This window comes from Enhydra lutris, unplaced genomic scaffold (assembly GCF_002288905.1).
Source record: "Enhydra lutris kenyoni isolate GAN:26980312 unplaced genomic scaffold, ASM228890v2 scaffoldscaffold57, whole genome shotgun sequence".
In the NCBI taxonomy this organism is placed as follows: Eukaryota; Metazoa; Chordata; class Mammalia; order Carnivora; family Mustelidae; genus Enhydra; species Enhydra lutris.
Window position 1 is genome coordinate 8,826,959 of NW_019154141.1, and position 27,272 is coordinate 8,854,230.

The 27,272-nt window shown below is 44.6% G+C and overlaps 1 protein-coding gene across 2 annotated transcripts in view; it reads right to left on the bottom strand.

Moving 5' to 3' along the window:
* Positions 1-332: 332 nt before the first annotated feature.
* Positions 333-27,272, bottom strand: part of LOC111158180 (tetratricopeptide repeat, ankyrin repeat and coiled-coil containing 2) — a 364,770-nt gene continuing 337,830 nt past the window's right edge. For both annotated transcript variants that reach the window (XM_022520087.1, XM_022520086.1), the window contains exons 17-26: positions 27,000-27,185; positions 24,581-24,674; positions 17,135-17,268; positions 16,054-16,177; positions 11,645-11,820; positions 11,032-11,164; positions 9,504-9,595; positions 7,059-7,205; positions 4,526-4,626; positions 333-2,870 (exon numbers count right to left, since the gene is read on the bottom strand). In XM_022520087.1, coding sequence (XP_022375795.1) covers positions 926-2,870; positions 4,526-4,626; positions 7,059-7,205; positions 9,504-9,595; positions 11,032-11,164; positions 11,645-11,820; positions 16,054-16,177; positions 17,135-17,268; positions 24,581-24,674; positions 27,000-27,185 — 3,132 coding nt within the window. In that variant the 3' untranslated portion in view covers positions 333-925. The remainder of the gene's footprint in view (positions 2,871-4,525; positions 4,627-7,058; positions 7,206-9,503; positions 9,596-11,031; positions 11,165-11,644; positions 11,821-16,053; positions 16,178-17,134; positions 17,269-24,580; positions 24,675-26,999; positions 27,186-27,272) is intronic.

Consider the following 27,272-nt stretch of genomic DNA (forward strand, 5'->3'; position numbering starts at 1 on the left):
AGCTAAAACATAGACTTCTCCAAGACAAAGATTTTCTCTAGCCTTTCACTGAGAGTCCAGAACAGTCTTTCTTCCTCTCTTTTCTATATATTTATATAGATGCCCCCCCTGCTACCACCCCTGGAAAATCAGTAGATTTTTAATAGTTACTGGTTGGCTAAAAACCTGGAGAATACCTCTCAGTAGATTATATAATAATATCCATGATTCTCATCCGATTTCCTTGGCTGAGTGAAATATTTAAAGGGCTGGTTGTTTTCTAAATATTCATAAAATGTTTCAAATAATTATATTGGTTTTTTTTCCCCCTTCCAATTTAATAGACCTGTTTCCTCTCCTTCTCCTGGATCCTTTTGCCCCCGTAGGAAGACCAGCAATAACCTAAATGAACATTCTAGACCTGGTGACTGCAGGGAGCTGGCAGTCCAGGGGAGGAGACCATGGCACGAGAGAGCACTGGGGCTGGCTATTTGGATAACACTGGATAAGAATGCGAAGGCAAAGGGGCGTCATACTCTTTCTAAAGTTCCTAGAAGAAAACAAATGAGAACACCTTATTTTTGTAAAAAAGGAGAAAGACATTCACACAACAAGAACATCAGTGAAAGCGATTGTCTCCTGGAAAAAGCTGACCAGTGTGTCTGATCTCCCTGGGTTAAAGCACACGGCACAACAATCTCGTTGGCGTCGGAAGAGAGGGAGAGAGCTTGTGGCTGGGGCACGGACGGGAGGAACTCAAGTCCTGGCTCGCTGGAGGCCAGCTTCCCGGTCGGCTGCATGCAAAGAACTCCAGCATGTGGCTGCCATCTCTGAACACCACACAGAAACTACATGAGAAATTAAGCCAGAGAACTACCTCAAATGTGGAAACCAAGCCTGAAAATGTGCAGTGAAAACATATGGGTCTCACTCCAACAAACGTCTTTTAAACATTAGACTCCACAAATGGTCTCTTTGGTTTGATAGGGGATGTCTGCCCTTGTCGAGAGTCCCGGGACAACTGCCTGTACAGGTTGTCCTGGTATGCCTGAGCCACAGGGAGGGTCCGAGCCACCTTCACATCGGGGTACGAGGAGGCCTGGCCGACTCTCTCCAAGAGGTCTCCGCGGGACCCGTTGGCCAGCATCCCATGGGGGCTGTAATAATCGTCCTCCAGCAAATGGCCATTCTGTGCATTGTTGGTTTTGTTATAAAAGGCAATGTTGCTGATGGATGATGGTGGACTGAAGGACTCAGGCTGAGGCAGGTTGCCTGGAGACGTGGGGCTGAGAACGGTATCCACGGATGACACGGCCCAGGTCCGATTCTGCTGGTGAAGGTGGGGGTACTGTTGAGTCCGGGCTGTTTTATCTATGATCCCCATGAATGGTGTGGTCCTGGATCGGGTGGGCTCACTGGGATAACCTCCCTGAGTGGGAGACACTGGTGACAGCTCATCACATGACCTATCATATGCCGGTTTCAGTGGGATCTCCATTTGCTGAATCGAGGAAGACGGCCGGAAGGTTGGAGTGAGGTTGGAGGCTGATGAGATACTATTGCTGGATGGAGAGAAGCGGAGGCCTACGCTCTGGGAGTGCAGCAGCGGCCTGGGAGTTGGTGGGTGGGGCTTGATTTCGTTGGGGTTGACACTAATAGGTCTTCTGATTAAATGCGACACATCAGGGGAACCTAGCTGGCTGGAGGAACGCTCCAGATCTAGTTTTGAGTGACAGACTGGGTAGTAGGATGCGGACTGGCTACGTCCAATCTGTGGCGTCTGGCTGTATCTCATTCCGCCTCGGTATGCCGAGGAAGGTCGCTGTGGAAGGTCTTCTTTGGTCAACCCTCCATGCTGACAGATGGCGCCCGCACTCAGGCTAGCCTGGACATGCTGAACGGGTCTCCCGTCTCCTACGATCCCCCCAATTGACCCTTGATAAACCAAGCGGCTCTGACTTACTCCCATGTCTCCCTGGGAAGACTGGTACTTACTAGCCATCGAGTGGGCTACTTGGCCATAGGCCCCTGTGGAGATGACGGTGCTGGAATGGACTGCTGAGCTGGGCTGGTTGCTTCTCACAATCTGGGCCTTGGCAGGCTGTAGCCTGAGCCCTTGCTGGGGAACCGCCACAGGCAGCTGAGGCATCTGGTAGGGCCGCTGGGTCATTTTGGATAATGGAGATTTGGGTCTGCCAGGAAGCTGACTCACATTTGTGTCTTGCTGATAGCGCACGGGGGAGCCCGACTGGGATCTGTAGACACTCATGCTTTCAGCTGGAGGGCTGGCCCGATACTGAGGGCCTCTACGGAGCGGGGAAGGGGGAGGGCTCGGGTATTCCTTGCCCTGTCCTCCCACGGGTGGGGGGCTGAAGCGGTAAGACCCGCTCTGGTGCGCCGGGGACGTGTGTGGTGGGCTGGGCCTGTAGTGGGAGTTCTGGTGAGTGGGAGAAAGAGCGGGGGAGGTGGACTGATAGCCCTGTCTGGTGGGAGACCCTACGGAACTGCTGGAACGGAAGTCAAAGACCTGATGCGAGCCGAGTGGTGAGCTGGAGATGTAGGCTGAGTCCCGATGGGCTGGGGAGGACGGCGGGCTCTGGATTATCGGGAGCCCCTGACTGGGCCGAGCCTCGGTCTGGAGGCCAATGGAAACGTTTTCAACATCCTGTTCCAGGTACTCCTCCTCGAATATATCCTGGACGGAGTAGAGATCTTCGTGCTGCGGTTCGGGCTCCGTCTCCTCCGGCAGCGGTGGCTGCGGCGGCTGCTGGGGCGGCGGCTGCACCTGGCGGCACTCCTCCTCCACTCGCAGCAGGAGTCTCTGGATCTCACGGTTGTTTGGACAGAGCTTGATGGCCTCGTTCAGATCCTCTAAGGCTGCTGCAAACTGTCTGCTCGATAAAATGTAAACACAGGAACTGGAGTTATTCTGAACCAACAGGAACCACCAAGAGCTGAGAACGCGGTCACTGCTGCAGAGAACTGAGGGGTAGCGTCTGTGGGAGTCTGGGATGGGGGTTGGTTTTGTTTGATTTGTAAGGGAGGAAACAGGTAGGCTGTCATTCTGGAAGACTCCAGAATGCTTCCTTAGCCTGTTTAGCCTCCGTCTTCCTTCTGGCCTCTCTGGGATTAGCAGAGAAGTGGCCCCATTTTGTCAGTCCAGCCAGGCCCTTCAGGAAGACTCTCTTAGTGCCCAAAGGCACACCAGGCGGTATGTGGGTTGGGTGGGGTTGTCATTTACAGGGTCACTGTCAATTAGCTTAGGAACAAAACAGTAACTACAATATTTAAAAATCTTGCTGATCCAGCATAATATTTTCTTTATGTTCTCAATATTTTGGCCCCAAATTTCAGGCCTGTTTCATCCTAGGCAAGAAGCCCGACTTCTGCCCTTTTCTCCCCTTCGCCCCATAGCACTGTCGCTTCTCTGTTTGGCTACATCAGAGCTGGGCAGGTCTTAGGCTCACTGACTAAGCAACTCAGATCCTAATTTACAGATGAGGACACGAACTCTCAGAGACAGTTCCGTCTTCTCTATTAATAATCATCCTATTAATCACTCTATTAATAATCACTCTATTAATTAATAAGCACTCTATTAATAATCACAGGAAAGGGGCAACTGGCCTTGTTGGGAAGGAATTCTCTGGGGATAAAGAGAATTTGACAGTTAAGCTTCTGTAAGGACTTTCTTACCCCAGCTAGTTAAGACTAATGTTATCACCCCTGTCATCACTAGACTTAACCAGGGTTTGTTTTTTCAGGACCATATGCCCCCCGGCCACAACAGTGAATGTGAAGCAGTTCTTTCCCAGGGAAGAGTTTGGGAGAAGGGTGGGACACTGGGCAGGAGGCACCAAGGACAGTGACAAGTTATCCAAAGATCAGTGATGGCAGGTTCTAGGTCTTTCTGGAGACTTTTCTGCCCATTTGGCCAAGCCACGGCAGATGGACACAAGGGATGGAGTTTCTCTTGGGCCCCCTTGACCCTGGCAGCAGGGACCTCCTCTCTCCATGAGGTTGTGGTGGTGCTGGTGGTGGTGACTTGGGTGAGGAGGAGATCTGATGCCACCAGACCTGAGGAGAACTCCAGAAGGAAGACTAAATAATCCAGGGACTCCTCAAATGTCTACCAGAAAAGGGGAGCCTGTGGTATAAGTGACCCATCCTACTTTTCCTTCTAAAAGGGCCAGGAGGATGTTTTGCTTAAGTGACCTCCTCTTAAGTCACTGGCGTCTATGTTGTCTGCTCCAGGGCTTAAAAAGTGATTGAGAGATGGCATAGGCTTCTTGGAAGAAGGTGCCATTCTCCAGCAATACGAAGGCATTTTCCTCCCAAAGTAAAATGTTCTAGATCTCCGTAGCCCTGAAGATTTGCCAGTCTCAAGTGGAGTTCTGTGCTATGGAAGCCATCGCCAAAGCATGTTCCTAAACGTCCTCAGGGAGAGACACATTTGGGCACATATGCCCCAGGATGGCCTACGTTGGCTCGGCCAGATCTTTGGAAAAGAGACCTCTTGCTCGTCACCCTCTCTCTCTCTCCTCACCTGCTGCTGCGCTTTGCCCTTGCTCTTGCATAGTAAGCTTCATAAGATTTCGGTTTCAGCTCCAGGGCCTTAGTAGCAAATTCCTCCGCCATTCCAAAATCCTGTCATTACAATAGGTGTGCAAATGAGTCATTGAAGAGATATGAAAAATAGACAACTTGGGAATAAAACAGATTATATGTACATTTCTTTGACATTTATGGATGGAACACCTGGGATTCTCGACATGCCTGGCACGGCTCTAGCCATGTGGCCCAGACCGGGAGTTGCTTCTGCCTTTGCCCTGAGTGGCCCTGCAGTAGGTCCTGGGAATTTATCTGCCCAGGAGCATTAAAATACTCTAATGTGCCTTCCTTCTGCTTTTCTAATGAAGTTCCTTCTAGGCCAGCAGCCAAATGTGAACCCAATGAAGCTCCTGAAGTTGGAAACCTGACCCGTTGTCACACGTGTGTGTACGAGGCAAACAGACACGTGCCTCACACGGGGCCTCGCCCTACTCCCCAGCTCCCTGTCGCACCCGCTATTCCTCCGCTTCCTAAGGGGCGAGGGAGGGCCAGTGGGATGAGGTCTGTGGAGAGGAGAGCTGCATGGACCGGGGAGACTACCTGGGGTCAGGGCGCCCGACAGACTCGGGTTCAGTCCTCCGGCTGACCCCATAATCCCTCGGAGGGGGTGGTGGTGTGTCTTCTCATCCACACCTACTTCACAGGTGGGATGAAGTGTGAGGACACATTTGAAAGCCCCAACACCATTTCCGGCACAGAGCAGATGCTCAGTAAATGGCCTCTCCCTTCTCTTAACTGGGTCCTTACTTAGAAAACATTGAAAACAACAACAAAAATAAAATAAGAGAGGGCCCTGGCTATGACTGGGGTTTGTGACAGATCATCTCTTGATCACTGAGGCTCCTAAGAGGAGCATGGTCTCATCTGTCCTCATCTGAGAACCCTGGGGACAGGGACCTGTGACATAAAGCCATAGCTTTAAAGACATCCTTCCATACTTAGCTAAAAGGAGTGTTCTTTCTCTCCTTTCATTCGGTGTCCAAGCCTTAGGACAGCACAGTGACCCCTGGTGACACGCGTGATTCCAGAGTCAGAACAAAGGCCTGGAGCATGGGTGGAAACTAAGCAGGAAAAGTAACGAGCCCTCTTGGACTGAAGGAGACAGGCCCCGGGAGCGTCGTCCAGTGCCAGCCGCGGGAGCTGACTGCCACCTCTTTCTGAGCAAGTGGAGCCAGAGAGGGAGCGTTCATTTTATGGGAGTCGTCTTCTATCGCTACTCTCTTTCCAATCTTATCTTTAATTTTTTTCTTTCTCTTTTCAACAATCATCGTTTCTGGCAAGATCAGAATGCTTTTAAGAAGATTATTTGTTCAGGCACAAGAGAAGGTGGTGGGCTGGGAGCGGCTCCTGAGCGTTACCTCATTTGCACTGGCTGGAGCCCCCGGGGACCCTGGGTGCTGCAGGTCTGGTTCTGTTTCACAGAACAGCCTCACTGCCTTCCCCTGGGGTGTCCCCTTCCCACAGGAACCGCTACCCTGTCCACAGTCTCCTCGGCACCATGGGGAAAGTCCGCCTCTTCAGGCCGCAACTGTGTTCTCTGGGCCATCAGGGCTCTTCTCATTGCCAGGGTTTAGACAGAGGCTACAAAGGTCGTACACACAAACAGCCGCTCTGGAACTGAAGCAGGCCTCTCGTCCCTGCAGCTGAAATCTCGCTTCTGCACAGCTGGGCTCTCTACTCATCAGCACCCTTTTTTGGGGTGGATTGTTTTTAGCTCCTGAGGAACTGTGAGACCTCAGGCGGGGGATTATTAGAGGTTCCTGACACGATCTCATCTATTCCCAGTCTCTGAGAGAGGATTCTTGGCCTGGGAGCATCTGCATGTCTGCATGTCACGGGAGCAGTGGCTGAAGGCGTCAGACACCATTTCTGCATGGCAGGCGAGAAGGACCAAAGACTATTTGGGAGGAAACAGAGGACCAGAAAGAGTTCTAAGATTCCCTCTGTGACAGGAAGGGACATGGCATGCTGGAGTAAAAAGATGAGGAAAGGAAGTGAAAAGTGTAAGATTAGCCTTTGAGATAAACCTTGAAGTCCATGGTCCTGAGTCCTCTTTCCAGCCCTTCCTTAAGAGACTAGGGGTCTACTAGAAAGGAAGGGAGTGACCACAGTTCGTATCGAATTGCAGCTAGAATTCTAGTGACCACCTCTCTCACATTTTCCCAAAGACCAGAAAACTGCCTTGGGGGTAGGAGATGATGATGATGGCATTGCAATCACTTTTAGTGGGAACTAAAAATTCAGAAAGCTCCAAAAGTGCCCACAGCATTAACTTTTTTACAGTTTAAGATAACGGATTGTACTTAGACTTGATTTCTTTCAAATTGCAAATGTCAGTGCTCTGTGAAGGACAACCAAGTTCCAAATGGGGCCGAGAACGATTTCAGGGGCCTGGTTAAGAGCCAGTGAGTGACATGGACGGTCAGCTTCCAGGGTTGTAGGAAGCAGCTAGGGGGAGAGGGACTTACGTTCATTTTCCTGCGACATCGAGAGAGGTTGAGGAGGAGAGACACCTTTAGTTCCCGGAAAGTTTTCAAGTCCTCACCAAACCCTTCTCGAGGGAATTTCTTCAGGGCGTACTGGTAGCGCTGGGCAGCCTCCTTTACTTTACCTTTCTAATGGGAGTAGAAGATGGCAAAACACATAGTTGGTTTGCTGAGCAGCCGAGGAGGTCTGGCCCACTCCCTTCCTCCTCTCTGCAGTGATTATTAAGTTACCCCTCCCAAACACCAGCCTGGGGAGTAGGTCTGGCCCTGCTGGTGAGAGAAGAGGGTCCAGTCTTTTCAAGAGGAAACTCACCTGGCAGGAAGGGCAAGGTTGAAGGGGATGCCCAAGACCCAAGCCAAAGAACCAACATCTGGAACCCCCAGCTTCCTGACCGGAATCCCAAGAGACTAATCTTGCTCATTTCAAAGGAGCTTTTTCTTGACCTGATTTCCCTGGGACACATATTATTTTCTAGTCCCAACTACTCCAGAGTTATTACTCCTTCTTCACTTTTGGTTTGCCTGGAAACTCTTCCTGTTTGATGCTCCTCTTTGCCAGTCCTCTAGAAGAGATCATGCCCTTCCTCACAAAGGAGGTGGGAGCTAAAACAGTCTAGCTGTTGCTTCCCTAGTCTCAATGCATAAAACAGTTGCCAGTGTTCCCATTTTTAGAAAAGGCTTGGGGTAGGGTGAAATTAGTAGAGAAGTTTAGAATTTGTGTTCCATCTGTGTAGGAGGGATTTTCCAAGATGAAGTAAGTCTAGGACCAACTTAAGGACCTGGTAGCAGGGGCCTTGAATTTTCCTTACATTCTGTATCTGAAAATCTATCAGCTAATAAATAAATACCTATACACATATACACATAAATAAATAAAAATAAAACAAATGAAAATCTATCAGCTGAGCTCAGAATGAGGCAGGAGGCATCTCCCTTTCATTTGGCCCATCTTAATCTGTTCCATTCCTTCTGTGCGGCTGCAACTCCATCAGGGGAGCCTGATCGTCTCCTGTTCTCTTTAGCATCTTTCCTCATGGAGAGATCTGGAGTCTACCAAGGTAGAACTCTGCCTATCCTCATTAGGAGGTAGGACTCTTTTTGTTGGAATATGAGAAGTTATATTATAGTCAGGGCTTAGATTCTTGAGAACAATGTTATCCCCAAGTCCATAAATATGACACCTGGAGTAATGAGGCCCTTCTTGGAAGTCATGTGAAATCCTGGGAGGGTCAGGACTCAAGTTTCCTAGAAGACCAAGATTCCTAGATTGTCATGACTTTCACACGGAGGGTCCTCAGGAAATACAACTCTTCTCCCAGGAACTCAAAACATTCCTTACATAGGGTTGGGTGAGAGGTGGAAATAATGTGCTTCATAATCATCTCCCATCTTTGGGCCTGAGAGCTCAGTGAGGCTGGATTTATGTTTACCTTTAGGAGAAGATGCCGCTAATTTTAATATAACCAGGTAACCATGACATGTAATGTGCTTTGCTTTTTTTTTTCTTTTTAAGTAATCTCTGCACCCAATGTGGGGCTTGAACTCACAACCCTGAGATCAAGAGTCACATGCTCTGGGGCGCCTGGGTGGCTCAGTGGGTTAAAGCCTCTGCCTTCGGCTCAGGTCATGATCCCAGGGTCCTGGGATCGAGCCCCGCATCAGGCTCTCTGCTCAGCAGAGAGTTTGCTTCCTCCTATCTCTCTCTGCCTGCTTCTCTGCCTACTTGTGATCTCTGTCTGTCAAATAAATAAATAAAATCTTAAAAAAAAAAAAAAAGAAAAAGAGTCACATGCCCTTCTGACTGAACCAGCCAGGTGTCCTGTCATGTAATGTTCTTTTAGGATTTCCTACAGGCTGTGGGAGAGTCTGTGTTAGGGTACTGGAGACTTGGCTTGAATTGTGACTACAAAAAGACTCCATATATTTTTTGTTGTCATTCGGTGAGTGACTTAAAGAAAATTTTATAATTGCTATTTGTCTTGCTTTCCTTATCTTACTCAGGGATGTTGACAAGCTATTATCACTACAGACTTTTAAATCTACATATATATATTAAATATGAAAGTGAAGACCAATGCCTTTTCCCACAGACTAGAAATATTTGTACTTCATAATTTTACTTTACTTGTGCCATGAGTTTCCAGGTCCCACTTAGCAGATTCCATGCTGAAACTAGGTAACTGCCTATTAGTGACCAGATAAAATTAGGTCTTTGAGTTGATCAGCTGCAGGCTTATGTAGGCCACTCTTGCTTTCTTGTTGGGAAAATAAAAACTCAGGATGGTCAACCTAGGAGCCCATCACTGAGGGATGGCATTCTCCCTTTGCTCTAGAGCCGAGGATGAGACTGTCAAGACTTTAGTAGATTCTACAGGGAAAGAACAGTCAGTGGGCATTTTGAAGAAACTGTTCTCCCCCTCCCCTCACCTTATAAAACATGTCCCCCTCTTCCATCAGCTTGCTCAACAGGATGATCATGATGTCTGGTTTGGAGGTGGCCATCGCCCACGTGGCTGGACCTGTAGTGTACAGGATGCATGATGGGTAAAAAACTCGGACAATGTAAGGGTGGCAGGAAGCTAGGTGAAAAAAACATCCTGGGGGATTTCTGCTGAGAGAACAACTTGCTCCACAACAACTTCCTCATCGTTTAGACCTGGGAGTGTCTTAGGGACTCCCATTGCCAAGAAGCTGCGCTGGACTGGTATTCACCTTAAAATAAGAGCACCTGACCTGTCTGAGCCGGCACCACAGGAGGGCAGCAAAGCCTGCCAATGCGCTGTATTTGAGCAGGCCATGGCTTAGCCTGGCGCTGTTTTAAACGAGGTCATTCGGAGAAAGAGTTTACATCAAATGTCACCAAGAGATTTAGAAAATCCAAAAAGGGCGGTTTATTTTAGAACCCGGGACTCAAAATCCCTAGCTGTTTAGTCTCTTAATTTAAAAATATGTACTTTGCAGAAAGGGGAACCATTAAAGATTCTAAAGGCTCCCTTAATTTGTAAGTACTAAATAGGCCTCCCTGGGATTTACTGTGAATCAGGAGCACAGTTCGAATGTCAAAAGACATTAAACAAGCCAACATGACTGAGAACTACTTTACCCACACAGAGAAAGAAGAGGTTAAACTGATTAGTTTATAGACGCCTGAATTATTTACCAACTAAGCTTTTCAGGGTTAGTTATCAAAAGTTCAAGTTATTCTCTACAACAGTCGTTAAAAAAAATCTTCTTTTAAGGTGAAGTAAATTAAAAGATTAGAGGTGTAGGGAACTCATGCAGGCTAAATCAAAGAGGAGAAGGCAAAGCTGACCAAGCCATCAGACCACGCCTGATGCTGACAGCGGTGAAATATACCTCGTGGGCGACTCGGTAACGTCTGACAACCTTCAAAGAAAGGAGAAAACAAAAAGTTGTAGGAGAGGAAAAAAAAATGGATGAAGGTGAAAAAAAAAAAAAAAAAAAAAAGGAAGGAAAAAGCAGCAGTGAGAGGCAGGCAGCAAAAAAGCCAGCATATCAGCCAACCCTCGCCTACAGGTCCGTGGGATGGGGAGCAGATGGGACAGCAGCAGCAGGGACTGGAGAGTCTGAAGCACATACAGAGCAGGGAAAGCAGAGGCTCACGGCAGTGCGGGAATCCAGGGTGCTGGTGGGGGGTGGTGGTGCTGGCACAGAGGCGTTAGCACGAAGATGTGCTTAAGGTTAGAGCAGCCTCCTGGTGAAGGCGACGAGGGGCACGGCAGATAACCAGGTGATTGTGGACACGGAGTAGTGTCGACCAGGGCTCCGAGGGTGCTTTCTCTGGGCCCAGAGCCTTTCTGTTCACTTGGACAACAACTGGGACAGGGCAGAGGGGAGACTATACACACTCACACCAAACACCCAGGGCAGCCAGACTACTGGACCAGTCTGGCCCCTGGGCACAGATGGCCAGCACCTTCTTCCTTTCTCCTACCTATCTTGGCTCCTTTCTTCAGAAGAGTGACAACAACAGATGTGTTCCGGCATCCCACTGCTCTATCCAGAGGGCGCATTCCGCTGTAGTCGACATGCTCGATCATGGCCCCGTGATCCACCAGGAACTGGACCTAGGATGGGGATCAAGGGGAACAGTTAACACAAGTGCAATGGCTCAGTGCCGCCCCCCCTGAGGGCTCTGGCTGTTGCCTGGACTTTATTCAACCGCTGGTGTGAACCAGGCTGGGTAGCCACGGGACTTCAGGCCATACTGTATTCTTGATCTTTAATGGTGTTTTGAATATGCTTGTCCTCTAGCAAGTACAGGTCCAAGAACTTTCTTTATATATATATATAACATTTATCTGTTTGAGAGAGAGGGAAGGAGACTCCCCGCTGAGCGAGGAACCTAACGTGGGGTTCGATCCCAGGACCCTGAGATCATGACCTGAGTTAAAGGAAGACACTTAACTGATGGAGCCACCCAGGTGCCCTCCAAGAACTTTCTATCAGGAATCATCCACATGTTACTCTACTCTTAACCCGATAACATTACGGATGGAGAACCGTCCCCATCCCTACTACCCAGAGGCACGTGTAAAGGCACTCACCACCTCGGCATCACCGTAGAAAGCTGCCAGATCCAGTGGGGTGCGGCCGTTCTTGTCAGCGTGGTCGGTAGCAGCTCCATTATCCACCAGCGAACGAACTACTGGGAGATGACCCTTCAGACAAGCCCAGCTGAGGGCTGTCAGTCCTTCTTTGTCCATTAGAGCAATGGAGGCACCTACAAGAGCGAGTGTAACACAGGGCTGAGGAAATAGGAAACAGAGCAGGCGGGAAAGCAGGTCCCGAAGCTGAACGCTCGGCCAGAGCACGGCTGTTGTTTCTGGGGGGACGTTCTCTCGCACTAATACTGCTAAAAAAACCCCTGTTCCTATAAGTTCTCGGTAGAAGAGAGTCCAGCTGTTTATACTGGGTATCCTGGGCCCCCCACAATGCTTCCTCTTTGTACGTAAAGTAAGTTCCAGCACGCCCCGCAGAGAATGCTCTACGTGGGCCACGTGGATGTGCTCACTGCCTCCTGGCTCTCCCACAATATTCCCATAGTCTCACTTCTGGTCATGTTTGCTCCCATGTGGGGAGTCTTATCAATCCTGCTTCACTTCTACTCATTCTCTAGGGACCATTTCAAATCTCCCCGTTTCCAGGAAGCTTCTCCTGCTTCACTGTTCACCTCATCTTGAATGTGCTTAACACATGTCACCTTATTCTGTTCTTAATCTTTTTTTTTTTAATTATCCTACTTGCATGTAACAAATTCTCAGTGAATGTTTTCAGGAAGCAGCAAAAGTCTTCCCTTTGGAACAGTATAAACTCCTGGAGAGATTCTCCTAAAGCAGGAGGAGCTCAGTCCACGCTTATCACTGGCAATAGCACCAGATCACATTCTTTCTCTCTAGAACGTGGGAGAGATGAACTCGTGGGAAGAGACTGAGCCCAAGCCACAAGGAAATTCAGAGTTTAATTACACTTGTCAGCCTTCAACGATCCCATCCCCACTCTCTTAGCCTTGTTGGTATTCTACATCTGTTTCTCTTCAACATTTCTATTTTCTTCCATAAGGATCAAGCATACTCGATACACTGTTTTGTAATTAGTCTAAAGTTCAATACATATTTCGTTCTTAGCCTAGACTGTAAACTCTTGGATAGCAAAGGGCTTATCACTTCCTTGCTGGTTTTGAAGAGTACCTAAGACAATTCTTTTCACACAGTGGATGCGGCGCACTAACTAAATTAGGATCAGCTCACTGCATACAGAACACTTTCCAGGCCGTCTCCTCAGCTAGACAGGACTCAGAGGTCAGATCAAGCTTAGGATGTACCACAGCAGGCTCGGTGTGGGTCAGACAACCAGACTTTGTGGCTTCCCGCAGCAGGATGAAGGGCTGGAAGCTACCTCTCACCCTGATGATAGCCACTTACGTACTGGGTTCTCTTTTCATAAATGGTGTAGGTTACAAAGAAATCATCGACTCTAACACAGAATGAATTTGAATGTGGGAGAAAATCTAAGGAGTTTTCTCAGATGGAACGTCTAGAAACTCCCTGGACAGAGCCTCCAATGTAGAAGAAGCAGGATAAGAAGGTTCTGGATGTATATTACAGATAAGTTGATTTTCCAAAGATAAGGAAAGCTGGAATTTAAGAAATTAATAGGAGATACGTATGAAATGAACCCATTTATTCAATAGACGTCCAAAATTCAATACGTAATCTTTCCCTTCACTCTTTTCTTCCCCTTGCAGTTAATGGAATCACATTTTCCCCAAACATTCATTTTAAAACTTTGGAGTTATCTTTAACTCAACTGTCATTATTTCCTACATGTAATTACTCTATATCCAAAATCATTTTTGTACTTGGCCCTTCTGCTCTCTTTTAACAGCTACCGCACCTGGATTAGAGCCTCATTACTTCTCATCTATTACAATGCTTCCTAATGGATCCCCCGGCCCACTATAATTCCTCCATCAAATTGTACTACTGCCAGAGGAATTTTTCTTTTAAAGCACAACTCTGGCATCAATTCCCTTTTAAAAAGTCTTGAAAGGCTCCCCGTTGCCTTCAGAATTAAGTCCAAAACCTCTTTTGGTCTGTTCCTTTTCACTTTCTTTCCACATACATTTCCAATTTTACTTCCCAAGAGCCCTCACGTACTTCACTGGACAACTTGCATGATCTCCCCAAACCTCTTGTGTGCTGGATCTCCTCGTTGATTTTTAGTCACGTTCCCCTCCCTAAACAGGACAACTTTTTTCCTATTCACCTTTCAAAGTCTGTCCTTTCCTAACTCAAATACCTTAAACAGAGCACTTAGGATTCTCTGGTTTTCAGGTATTTATCTTCGTTTCATCCCTTCCTTGCTGGATTACAGAGCCTTGGAGAGCACAGATTACAGAGTATCCATTAAAAGAAAATCACTTGCTGGTGCAGCACTGGTACAGTGTTCTGCAAGTGAAGTTGGGTAAATAAATGTTGGCAGAATTTGCTGATTTTGTTGAGTCTCTGATTTAAGTGTAAAAAAATGAAAAACGGAGGATCCCTGACTCTTGATGGTTTGACTTACAATTTTTCAACTTTACGATGGGGCGAAAGGGATATGCGTTCAGTAGAGAATGTACTGTGAATCTTGAATCTGGACCTTTTTCCAGGATAGTGATGTGCTATCTTGTGATGCTGGCCAGCAGCAGGGAGCCCCAGAAAGCCAGCAGCCATGCCACCACGAGTGTAAACAACAGATAACGCTTATTCTGTTTTTCACTTTCAGTATAGTATTCGATAAACTACACGAGATACTCAGCACTATTATACAGTAGGCTAAGCTATAATGTTCCATAAGCTAGGTGTATTAAATGCATCTTTAACTTCAGATTATTTTCAACTTGGGTATTTTCAACTTACGGTATTTTCAACTTGGGTTTATCAGGACCTAAGCCCATCCTAGGTTTAGGAAGATTGGTAGTACAAAGACCAGCATGTCTGCAAGGGTAAGGGAGAACACATCTCTGCACTCTGTCTGATAAGCTTCCACTGGTGTGTGGCAGACACTGTGCAGTGATCTAAAAGTTATCAGCGCCTGAAGAGGTCTTGCCTTTTCCAGTAGACTTGGGTTGTTCTGGGACTTTTGTTCCTGCCACATCTTATCCTGGGAATCTAGGTACACCCCCTATCCCCCTCCAACCCTCTCTTGGCAGAAGTAAGGATAGATATCATGAAACCAGACTTGTTTGTTGGCTTGTATTATGGAAGCAAGAACCACTTTGCATACTGGGAGAGTGGTTCTCTGGTTCTGGCCCAGCATTGCGAGTCTGAGGCTGTGGAAACAAATACCTCTTCTTTGGAGGATACGGCTAAATCTCTGAGTTTCAGTTTGAAATCTTAGAAAGAAACCTTGTCGTCTTCTTAATTTGACTACCCTCAGTTGTGCCGGCCTGGTTAGGATTCTTCCTTCAGGAGCCTGGATTCCTTGAAGTGAATGTGCCCACAGATATAATTTTAAATGTTTAGGTCTTTTTTACTAATAGGGAAGGCTAACTGGAATGAAGTCATTAGCCTGGGCACAATCACACTATCTCCTGCTTCATGTAAATGCTCAAAGTCCACTAGATGGTACTGTAGAGTCAACAGTGACTTGAGTTTTCCTTCTACAAAAGGCCATGCTCATTCACCCGTTTTGCATAGGTGACTGAGGTCAGAGCAATCAAAAGGAGCCTGAAATGCTTTTGAAGGTTGTGTGGCCACAATCTCTTTATTTCCCATTCACCAGGAGCATGTGAATGTTAATGTCAAAAGGAATTTATTACAACAGAAGAGAATATCCTGATTTCTCAAATAGGGTCCCACTGTCAGCAATTATCTTAACCTTTGTCTCCTTTGGATACAAGAAAAATATTAGTTGTGCAGGCTTACAAAAGAATTGATAAAATTAAAGAAAAAACACAGTCCTTGGAAGATGAACAACTATTGAGTGTATATTAAAAAATCAAAGTCTGGAGATTACAGATTTGAATTAGAGAATTTAGAATACGTTAATCCAATTAGAATACCAAAACTCCCTTAATTCATAAGGAAACAAAGAATATCAGAGTTAAAGGGTCCCACTGTATATAAGAGAGGAGATGAACTTTCACATCTTAACCAACTAGATTCATAATACATATATATTTTTTAAAGATTTATTTAGAGAGAGAGCACGCATGCACATGCATGGGAGGGGAGGAGAGGGAGAGAAACTACTTAAGTAGACTCCCTGCCAAGCGCAGAGCCCAATGCGGGGCTTGATCCCAGGACCCTGAGATCATGCTCCAAGCCTAAACCAAGAGTCTAGATGCTCAACTGATTGGGCCACCCAGGTGCCCCAATAATATCTATTCTTAACATCTCTTAGAATCCATCACTAGTTCCTTGGGTTATTATAGGCACTGCCCATGCAGCTCTGGCATCCCAAGACTGACCTTGTGCAAGTAGAAAGTCCACAGTTCCTAGATGGCCTTCAGAGGCAGCCATCATCAGGGGAGTACGACCCTGCTTGTCTGCCATGTTGACATCAGCTCCATGGGTGAGTAAAAGATCAACAATCTGTAAGTGCAGAGAAACAGGGACCGATGAGCCAGGAAGAGCTGCTGAGTAGACAAGTGCACGCTGTTCCCTACACTGGGGGGATCTCTTCCTGTTGCACAGGCGAGTCACTTCTCCATGTAACTTTCTACTGCAAGGGTCTCTCTAATTCCTGCAGAGTCCTAGTACCGTGTGATTTGATCTGACTCTCTTAAGGAAAGCCAAATGAGAATTCAACTCTGAATGTCTGACTTACCCCTGAAGTGAAAAAGAATTTAAGATATAAAAGGCCAACATGTAGACTAAACCATCCCACAGTGGAAGCTCCGACACTAGTCACTACCTATGCGAGTGCCGTTTTATTGACCTCTAGGGGCTGCTAGCTTGCCTGTAGTGAGGATTTATGACTGAAATGAATACAGCAAAGTGCCTCTAATAACTCTTCTATACCGTTTGGTTTCTAGAGCTTTTTTTCTACACAAATACTTCCAAAGATTATTACCAATATATGTTCTTCTCCATTGTAAGTGTATAAATTAGCATTTATCTGGAATTCAAACAACTGGAACGACTGCATAGCTAGAATTTACGTACACCACGTTTTCTTTTAGCAAGTCTGAGACACCTGCAAGACACCTGTTAGCAGGGATCTGTTGGGATATGAATCTTCTAGAGGACCTATGGATACTGTGAAATGTGGGAAGCAGCTCACTCCATGACCAGGCCAGAAGGAGCTAGTCCCTCTATGCAATCTAGATCATGATAATGACTTTTTAAAAAAAAAATGATGATGATTTTGAATGTTAGGTTTCTGACATCTTCTCAATGAACCAGAATACTAATAACCAAGGCCCAAGTCCTCAAACCCGATGACCGGTGAGTAACCCAAACGTGACTTTTTTTTTTTCTCTCTGCTTCAGAAGTTCCTGTCTAGAACTCACCCCTCCCTGAGGGGCTGGAAGTAGCTAGCCTGCTTACCTGCCAGTGGCCCTGGCGAACAGTGCTGAATAGAGGCACCGCCCCTCGGCGGTTTGGCTGGGCCACCGCTGCCCCCTGTTCCAAGAGGAGACGGCACACCTCCAGTTTGCCCCTCCCGGCTGCAGCTGTCAGTGCTAAGAGCAGAGAACACAGACTGAGAACAGGCGGATCTTGCCCTCCCCCGCCCTCTCTGTGAGTGCTAGTTTACCTCCAAGCATGAGAGTGGCTACTTTTGCCATGAAGGATATTTTTAAAGAAAAATCATGAGTAAAACTACATTTAAGTGGGCTTACCATCTATGGAGACAATTGCAATAAAAAAAATTATTTGAAAATCACCTTTGATTAAACTGACTTGGTTTAATTTTTCCTACCTAGACTGTCTTCCCTACTTTTGACTTACCTCTTTTTTTGGTATCGCTTCCTAGCTAGGAACTTTTCATGGGTGTGTATGCACGGGTGGAATGTAGAGAGAGGGTCTCTGCAGAGTAAGGCCTTTTAATTTTATTTTTAAGATATTTATTTATTATTATTTTTAAAGATTTTATTTATTTACTTGACAGAGAGAGACAGACAGCAAGAGAGGGAACACAAGCAGCGGGAGTGGGAGACGGAGAAGCAGGCTTCCCGCTGAGCAGGGAGCCTGATGCGGGGCTCTATCTCCCGACTCTGGGATCATGACCTGAGCCGAAGTTAGATGCTTAATGACCGAGCCCACCCAGGGCCCTTATTTATTTATTTATTTAAGATTCTGTACACTTATATAATGACAAAGAGAGAATGAGAGAGCACAAGCAGGGGGAGCTGCAGAGGAAGAGGGAAAAGCATGCTTTCTAGTGAGCAGAGAACCTGACACACAGGCCCCTGGGATCGTGACCTGAACCTACATTTAACTGACCGGGCCACCCAGGTGCCCCAAGTAAGGTCTTTTTTTAGAATTAGCTAGGAACCATTTCTGCCAGCCTCTACTCCTTGGTCCTTAAGCCTCAAGAACCAAAGTCAGGAATGGCTGTCTCAGGGTCATGGGCCAGTTTTCTTTTCTTTTCTTTTTTTCTTCATTAGAGACAAAACTTGCAACATTTGCAACCACTTTCATGTAGGGGTCAGAACTGTTCAAGGTAATAGCCTTAAAGATGAGAGAAGAGGTGTGACAAAGGCTCTTCTGAATATGAAATAATGGAGTCACTGGTAATAAAAATTGCTATAGTGGGGGGCCTGGGTGGCTCAGTGGGTTAAAGCCTCTGCCTTCAGCTCAGGTCATGATCCCAGGTTCCTCGGATTGAGTCCCCATCGGGGCTTCCTGCTCAGCAGGGAGCCTGCTTCCCCCTCTCTCTCTGCCTGCCTCTCTGACTACTTGTGATCTCTGTCAAATAAATAAATAAAATCTTTAAAAAAAAACTGCTATAGTGCCTACAAGGGACACAACAGGGAGAAACTTAAACATTCTTCTTTTTGTGTTACTGTCCGTTTATGATCTCTGAGAGAGTGGAGATTCATGAGTGCCACTTTCATTCTCTGAGCACTGTGTCAATAGCAGCAAGAGGGATCTGGAGATAGATTTTCCTACTAAGTCCATATTTGAATATATATATATATATATATATATATATATATATATATACATATTTTTTTTTTTTCCATTTGACCATGGCGTCTCAAATGCATAGGCTCAGGGTTTTAAAGAATGGAGGAGGGTGGAGAGGATGGCAAACACTATTAGGAGGTGGCAGGAATTATGTTTTTTAAGAAAGAGGATAGAGAACTTATTCTCAAACTGACTTGGGACACCCGAGGTGGTGGCCAGGAAGTCCTTCCTTGATCATGGCCTCCTACTCCAATGGCAACTAAAAAAAGACAGTATTTCGCAAGCACAGATAATATTCCAGTTTGCAATGATGCAATCTAATCAGGAAGACAACTGAAATTCAAATCAAATGGTCACTTGAAGTTTTTTTCATTCAAGTGCAACTGGTGGCATTTTGTCTTTGGGCTTTGTCAAACACAACTGATTCATATGCAAAGTCAAACTGCCTGTAATTTCCACTAAGCTAAGCCTCCAAGTAATCTTTTCTTTCCTCAAGTATAAGAAGAATTTATGAAGGGAAATGTGACAGTTTTAGAAGATATATTTACTCAAACTAGATGTATCTGTCTTGTCTTAGGTGTATTTTCAGTTTTATTTTGGAATTCTTAACATTGGCGTTTCTGTCCCATTCCTCACAGGAGGGCAGAGGTTTATCTGAGGTGAGAATCATTTCCAAGCCCTCAGTGAGTGAGTATAGGTACTGATGGGTATGATTATTTACTTGACAAAGAAGTTTTGTGTCTTGTTCCTTACATCAAAGAGATCTTTGGCAACTCTCCATTTCTTTCTTTCTTTAAAATTAACATATGATGTATTATTTGTTTCAGGGGTTATATTTCTTTTTTTATTTTTAAGATTTTATTTATTTATCTGAGAGAGACAGAACACAAGTTGGGGGGAGGGGAAAGGGACAGAGGGAGAATGAGACTCCCCACTGAGCAGGAAGCCCCATAGGAGGCTTCATCCCAGGACCCTGGGATCATGACCTGAGCCGAAGGCAGACGCTTAACCGACCGAGCCACCCTGGCACCCCAAGAACCCAACTTCACCATTCTAATAGTTCAGAAAAAAAAAAAAAACCAAAACTTTAATTCTTGGGTCAGAACACAAGAGTAGCTTAAGAACTTGACTGGAAATCATGTTGTACACCTTAGTTTACACATGTATATATAAACGAGCTCTCAGTAAAGCTGGAACAGAAATAACTTGACTGGGGTAGACACTCATTAGGAACCATAAGAATCATCTTGTTGGTACATGAAACAGGATTTATAGAATTTCTAACTCTTACTTTCTGATTCCATTTAAAGTAGCTATGCCCAAACCTCCCTTTTAATGCCCTGAGTATGGGGGCGGGGGTAGGAGAATTTGTGAATTTGTGAAAATTCCTTTCACAAAAGAATTGTAGCCTGCTGGAGAAAATATAGACAGTATTTCAGAATCAAACCTTTCACCAATGATGCCAGTTCACAGAACACTGCTAAAAACTTACAACCAGTTCCCATCTTGAAAGCTGAAACCTCTACTGCTCACTCTAACCTGGAGTTACATTGCTCTGGCTGGCGCATTTCAACTTGCTGGATAACACATTTATATGAGAGGGAATGTTCCATTTGGCTGTTTTCTTTGTTGTATCATCTCTGTTGCTTAGGTCATGATGTAATTTGTTAGGAATCTCCAGCTGATAGCTGGACACGGTCATTAACACAGCTGGCCAATTTCATCTCAGAACAACACGCTACGCATAATGGGATTTGTACTTCTCAAAATCCAAGAGCAAAAAACTGCTTTGGCTGAATTTTATGTAAGTCTTATCAAAAACTGTTAAAACTTTTTGAAAGAAAGAAGATTAAGGTAAAGTGGGTTCTGTAAAACAACAAACCAATTCTTAGAGCAAACAGAGCAGTTTGGAGGAAATCTCTTCCCAAGAGACCAGTAACAGAATTTGTTCCCTAGCTTGTCAGCAGCTGATGAGATTATCTGACATAAATGGCCCTTTTTCAAAGCAAAATATCTAAGGAGTCTGAAGAGGCAGACAGGATGCAGCTCAGAGTTGGGGCAATAGCCAAAGTCTGCTTGGATGGGATGGGGACACTAAACAGAATGCAGCAAAGCAAATGGTTCTGTTTATCTATTTTCAACTGTGAGAGAGTATAGCACAGACAGGTCATGCAAGACCAATGAGAGTGGTGGTTGGGGAGGCATAAACTAATCACTGCTATCTAAAACATTAACTAAATATGTTTTGAACTATTTGTCAGACACTGACTCTGCTCTCAAGGAACTCAAGGTTGAGTAAGGATAACAGACAAATAAAAATGACATTACTATCCAGTGTATAAGTTGTATGGAGGTAACACAGAGGAAGAAGCGTCTGAGAAGGTCTTCCAGAAGAGATGATCATCTGAGCTAGATGCTTAAAGAGAAACAGAAAACTGAGAGGCATGCCAGGCACAGAGAGAGCAGGTACAAAGGCCCTGAGGTGGGAGACAACAAGTTTATTGTTATTGGAGTTACCAGCAAAGCCAGGCAATAGATAAGGCTAGAGATCATGACTGGTCTTCTTGGGCTCCACTAAACAACTTCACTAATGGTACAGGTGGTCAATAAATGGTGGTAAGCAGGAAAGTGACATCAACAGATTGTGGCTCACAAAGATCACTCTGGCAGAAGTCACAAGGGAGATGAATCACGAAAGGGTGACAAGAAAATCAGTGAGGAGGTGGTTGCAATAAATTAGGCAAAGGATGGTAAGAGCATGAGTTATGGGTATCTTGTTTATTTTGTGAACTCTTGCTTCTTTTGGGTCATAGGACAGTTCAGGCGCTCCAGAGATGTTAGAAGATTTTTAATGCTGGTCCTGGTCTAAGCTCATAAGACAGGGAAGAAGAGGGAGTAGTGAACAACCTTGTCACCTTAATTGCTTTTCTTCTGTACTATTCCATAAGAAGTCTATGGGATGGGAGGGGACCAGCCAGATGGTGGAGGCTGGTTGTAGGCAGATGCTCTCTGGAAGAATAAGGAGGCTGCAAAAGGAGGACAAAAGCAACCAGGATATTCTAGTGACCTGCTTTTAGAAAATCTGCTCTGTAAAAATTATATTTCGATTATTTCTTTATATGCTAAGATAAATTTCATTGATTCTAAGATGCGCTTTTTTCCCTTCACATTTTTTTAATTGTGTTATGTTAGTCACCATACAGTACATCATTAGTTTTTGATGTAGTGTTCCATGATCATTTGCATATAACACCCAGTGCTTCATGCAATCTGTGCCGTCTTTAATACCCTTCACATTTTAACATCTCTAAAACTGGGATGCATCTTGTGATCTCTGTGATAATAAAGAACTGTGTCAGTTTAATAGGTGAAGGCTTCCTTTTTTTTTGGTAGTGGTACATTAATGACTATATAGTTTCCTATAGTTAGAAGTGTCTTAGATTTGATATAGTAAGGGATCCAGATTTGATTTGATGCAGAAATCATTTGATTTTCCTTAGGTAAAAATTGTGTTGTTTAGACCAGGGCTGTAGGTATGAGACCCAACCAGCAGGCTGCAGGTCATAGACCTTCATTCTCTACATAAGGACATGTTTAAGATTTTGCCATTGGAGAAAACATTACAATTCACTGGGTCATTATACATTTTAAATGATTATGTGCTATAAGGTAGAAAGGAACATGTATATTTATTAAATCTATCACTATAGATAGAAAAGCAACTATGAGTTGCTATATAGATATCTTCTATATAGATAGAAAAGCAACTCATAGTTGCTTTTCTATATTAGTGAGGAGGGATTAGTGAGGAGGGATAATGTCTTGCATAGCACAGACATTATTTCCTAGAAATTTTCCTGAAGCCAAATAACTATTTACAGATCTATAAATTGTATTACAGATGCATTTCATTCTAGCACTATTTAGATAGCATTTTATGTTTACAATCCTGAAATTATTTCATGTATGTATCAAGTTAAACACAATCCAATTGTGATTATAAGCTAACTCACATAAAGATTTGATTTTTTTTACAATCTTGAGATATGGTAAATATTTAAATAAACAAATGTAACAAACTTTGTTGTACATGTTAAAGGGAGATATTTAAAAAAGTCCTGAGGCAATAAAATTTTATCTTTTTTTTTTTTTTTAAAGAGGCGGATGAAGAGAGAAAGAGAAAGAGAGAAGTGCAGAGGAAGAGGGAGAGAACCCCAAGCAGGCTCCATGCTCTGCGCACAGCTGACACAGGGCTCAGTCTCACAACCCTGAGATCATGACCTGAGCTGAAATCAAGAGTTCAACGTCTAACTGACTGAACCACCCAGGCGCCCCCATAAAGTTTTATTCTAATAAGAAATTCATATCAATAAAAATAAGTCTTCCACTTAGTTCACTCCCTTCTTGAACATTTTTAAGAAATTCTTTCAAGTACAGCACTAGAATGTGTTTGATATTCATCACTATGATTGTTAACCTTATAATTCCCATCTATTATCCTTACCAGGCCATACTTTTTTTCTGCCCTCCCCTGGGGTTCCATGTGTACGGCTGGCATCAGGAGCCAGTTGGGAGGTTCAGGGACACTGTGCTGCAAGGCCGTGCTGATGGGAACGGTAAAGCACCATGTCCCTTCTGCAGCTCTCAGTCACAATATACATGCTCCAGGACGGCTGGCGTCCCGGTCAATCCCTTCCTCTCAGGCCATCCTCTGGCTTCCCGTGGGTTAGAGTCCCAGAGACGGCAGCTGTTTCCAGCTGCACATTTTCCTTTAATCTGTCATGGGCTCTTAAGCTGCAGCTGCCTGGCATCTGTTCCCTTTTGGCTCTTACAGAGGGAGGGATTGTTGGAGAAGCAAATTCCCGAGCTTTGGACCATTCTACATGATGTTGAAGAAGCCATGAAACCTACCTATGCTATTTGCCATGAATGGAGACATCATAACTTGATAGGTCGGGATCAATTTTAAATGAATTCAAGTGCCTCCTTTATCTTTAGTAACACTCTTGACTCTAACTAAAACACACACTCTCTTTGTTTAAGAAAATATTCCCCCTACATTGGCCATCTCAGTATTGGTCTTCTTCTCCTGGCAAATGTGACACATATCTGTGGTGCCTCCACAGCTTCCAGTGCCCTGGTTTCATAACAACTCATAAAAGGTTATTAATGTTTCTCCAGATGTTCCAGTTTAGACTTGGGGGAAAGACAACCACCATTTCCTGCAAAGGCCACAAGGAAAAAGCTTCTGTTTGTGTAGTAAGTACCAAGCAATACAGACATCTCTTGGCTACAGATCAAGAGGGACTGCATGGGGCTGTGCCTTAGAGGGCGGGACCTTCATTTTGCATTCAGAGAGCAACTTTACTCCGAATGTATAGTTTAGCCATGTCAGATACCACTCTGTCATGCTAACACCTGGTTAAGCCAGAGGTGTGGATAAAAATTTAACCTCCTGGATTACAACTGCAGGTAGAGTTCTTTTGATGGGAGAAAAATTTATCCTAACTGCTACAAGAATCCCATAAAAGAAGAGAGAGGCCACAACTATTTTCTGCTCTGGTTTGGCACATTGTAAGGAAACTTTCAGTCTTCTAAAAATATTTGGAAACAAGAGCAGACTAAAGTTTTGGTTGAAAGACGACACTGGTGCTAATGATTTGGAGAGTCCAAAGGGAAAGAGGACTGGAAGAAGGACACTGCTTGACTTTTTACTTTGGCTGAATCAATCTCCAGTACAAAAGCCATACAGTGGAGACTGCCAAAGGTATGCGGAGGAAAAATCAGGGTGTGAGATGCCGAATATCTTCACACAAACACAACACGTTACTGAGAAAAGGGGGTAATGTCCATGAGAAGTACCTGTCTCTCCCCAGAGACTGTCAAAACTGTTGATCTGTGCTCGCTCTACTTCTTCTTCATCTTTTTCTGGAAGATCAAGTAGGTAGGAGACAATCTGAAATGAGAAGTTGTGTCAGTTCAAACTTCAGGTGGGAAACTATGCTACAGGCTCTAGCCTGTGAGGTCTGAAAGATGCCTGGATCACCCAAGCGTGATGCAAACTCTTGCATACAGAAGAAACCAGAACCGACTATCCCAGCAAAGAAACCCAAAGCAGCCGCGATGGACATTTCTTTTATCAGGTAGAGTTTATACGTTTCTCTTGAACACAACTCACTTACACAGCGTGTGACTTTAAAAAAAATTATTTATTCCTCACATTTAAGGTAAAGAAGCAACCCCTCATCCTCCAGTAAAAATACCAATAAATAAAGAGAGAAAAAAAGGGGCGCCTGGGTGGCTCAGTTGGTTAAGCGGTTGCCTTCGGCTCAGGTCATAATCCCAGGGTCCTGGGATCGAGCCCCGCATCAGGGAGTCTGCTTCTCCCTCTGCTCCTCCTCCTACTCCTGATCTCTCTCTCAAATAAATAAATAAAAATCTTTAAAAGAAAATAAAATAAAGAGAAAAAAGATAAGCAATCAATAAAAACCAGAAAACAAATATGAAGAAAATGTAGGACTGTATTTCATTAGAGTAGAGCAATGATCTCTTTTCTGCTTGGAAGTACAAGGACTACTTTGGGGATAATAAAGGGAGAACGACTACTAACATAAAAGGAAAGTGACGGCTCTGTTTCTGGGAATTTGCCTGTAGAGAGAGTTTAATAACCTACAGATACTAAAAATTCCAGTTTTACTTAATATTCCCTTGGTGATGTATCAGGTCAGCTGTCAGGACAGCTGGACACCAAGGCATTCCCGTGCAGTGATGAGCCAGTGTGTTGTGGACCATGAAAGCAGAGCATTACATGTGCAGAGATTTTGTAAGCTGGTTCTTTGATGAAGATGTTTATTAAAAATTAAATAACAAATAAATTATATTAAAAACAAAGTTTAAAGGTATAAAATCTCATGACTTCTTATTTACTACATTTGACATTATCTGTTCTCTTGAGGTGATTTATGTGTATTGTATCGTGTGGTGGAAATCCACACTACAGTGTGTGCTCCTGTGCCTCTCTTCGCAAAATCTGTGTTGAGTGATGTCACAATGGCAGCTCTGTGGCAAGTGTCAGGGGAGCATTTACACCTTGGCAATTGGCAAACATTATAAATCAAGATTTGATTTAGTGCTTACGCCCAAAGAGACTCCAGTTTTTGTATGAGGGTGAGAAGTAGTTTAACATAGATCACATAGCAGATTTAATGACAAGAAAATTATTGGGAAAAGAGCAAAAGAGATTATCTATAAATGATTGCTGATTGTAACCACAGGTTGGCTTCAGATGTGAATTTCACAAAAATTAAGCATTCTACAATGTATATTTTATATTTGTAAACTGTATGCTACATGTTCTTCATTATAAGTAAAGTTTTTTTAAGAAGATTTTATTTATTTATTTGAGATAGAGCACAAGCAGGGGAGTGGCTGAGGGAGAGGGAGAAGCAGACTCCCTGCTGAGCAGGAAGCCCAACATGCGGGTTGATCCCAGGACCCCAGGATCACGACCCAAGCCAAGGACAGGTGCATAACCGACTGAGACATCTAGGTGCCCCCGTATCAGTAAAATTTATACCAATTTTAAGTATGTATGCACGCACACACATACTTCTGTTACACTACACAACCCTCCCAGAACTGGATGTTCAACATTTCCTAGCAGTTATCAATTCCATACATTTGTTACTGTATTATTACTATGATTAGTAAAAAAATTGGCAAAAATACCATTTGTACAGTGTTTCACAGCTTACAAACCACCTTTCATACCAGCTGAGTAAAAAAGAATATATTAGACTAATTTTACTGATGGGAAACAAAAGTTCTAAGAGATTAGGTAAACCACCCAAGGTCCACAGCAAATGACTAGCAAACTGGAACTCAAACCTGGTCCTTCTGAGATTTCAAATATTGTACTCTTCCCATTCCATACCATCTACTCATGTGAGTACAGGTCAATAAACAATCCCTAGGAGCCTAGTGTCACTGCCTGTTAAATAAGGGTGGCAAAATGGGGAAGGAATTGGACTCGATGATTTCCAAAGTGCTTTTCCAGTCTCGTGTTGTGTCATAATTTTAGATATGTTGGTATTTGAGAATTAAAGTGTTTCATGGAATTCAGTCTCGATTCCTCAAAACCAGTGACCAAAATGCTAATTCACATTAATTAGATAGGTAATTTTGTAATAATGCAACCCCTTGCCCCATTTCCTAGGTCCTTTAATACATAGCCTGAAAAAAACCTAAAAACCCTAATAACCCTTACCACCTGCTTTCTTACCTCCGTGTACCCCATGCTGGCTGCGGCAATGAGGGCCTGCTGGATGGCATGGCTCTTCTTAAATACTCCTTGCTGCTGGCCGGCCATTGTCCAGTCACACTGAATTAAAAACTTGACAACCTCCAGGTGACCTCGGAGTGCAGCATGGACCAAAGCACACTGTCCATTCTTGTCCAAATGATCCACCTGAGGGGAAAAACAGAGAAATGGATGTGAACAAAGATTTGTGGCCACACTCCTAATCCAGTTACATTGGTCCACTGCACATGACTA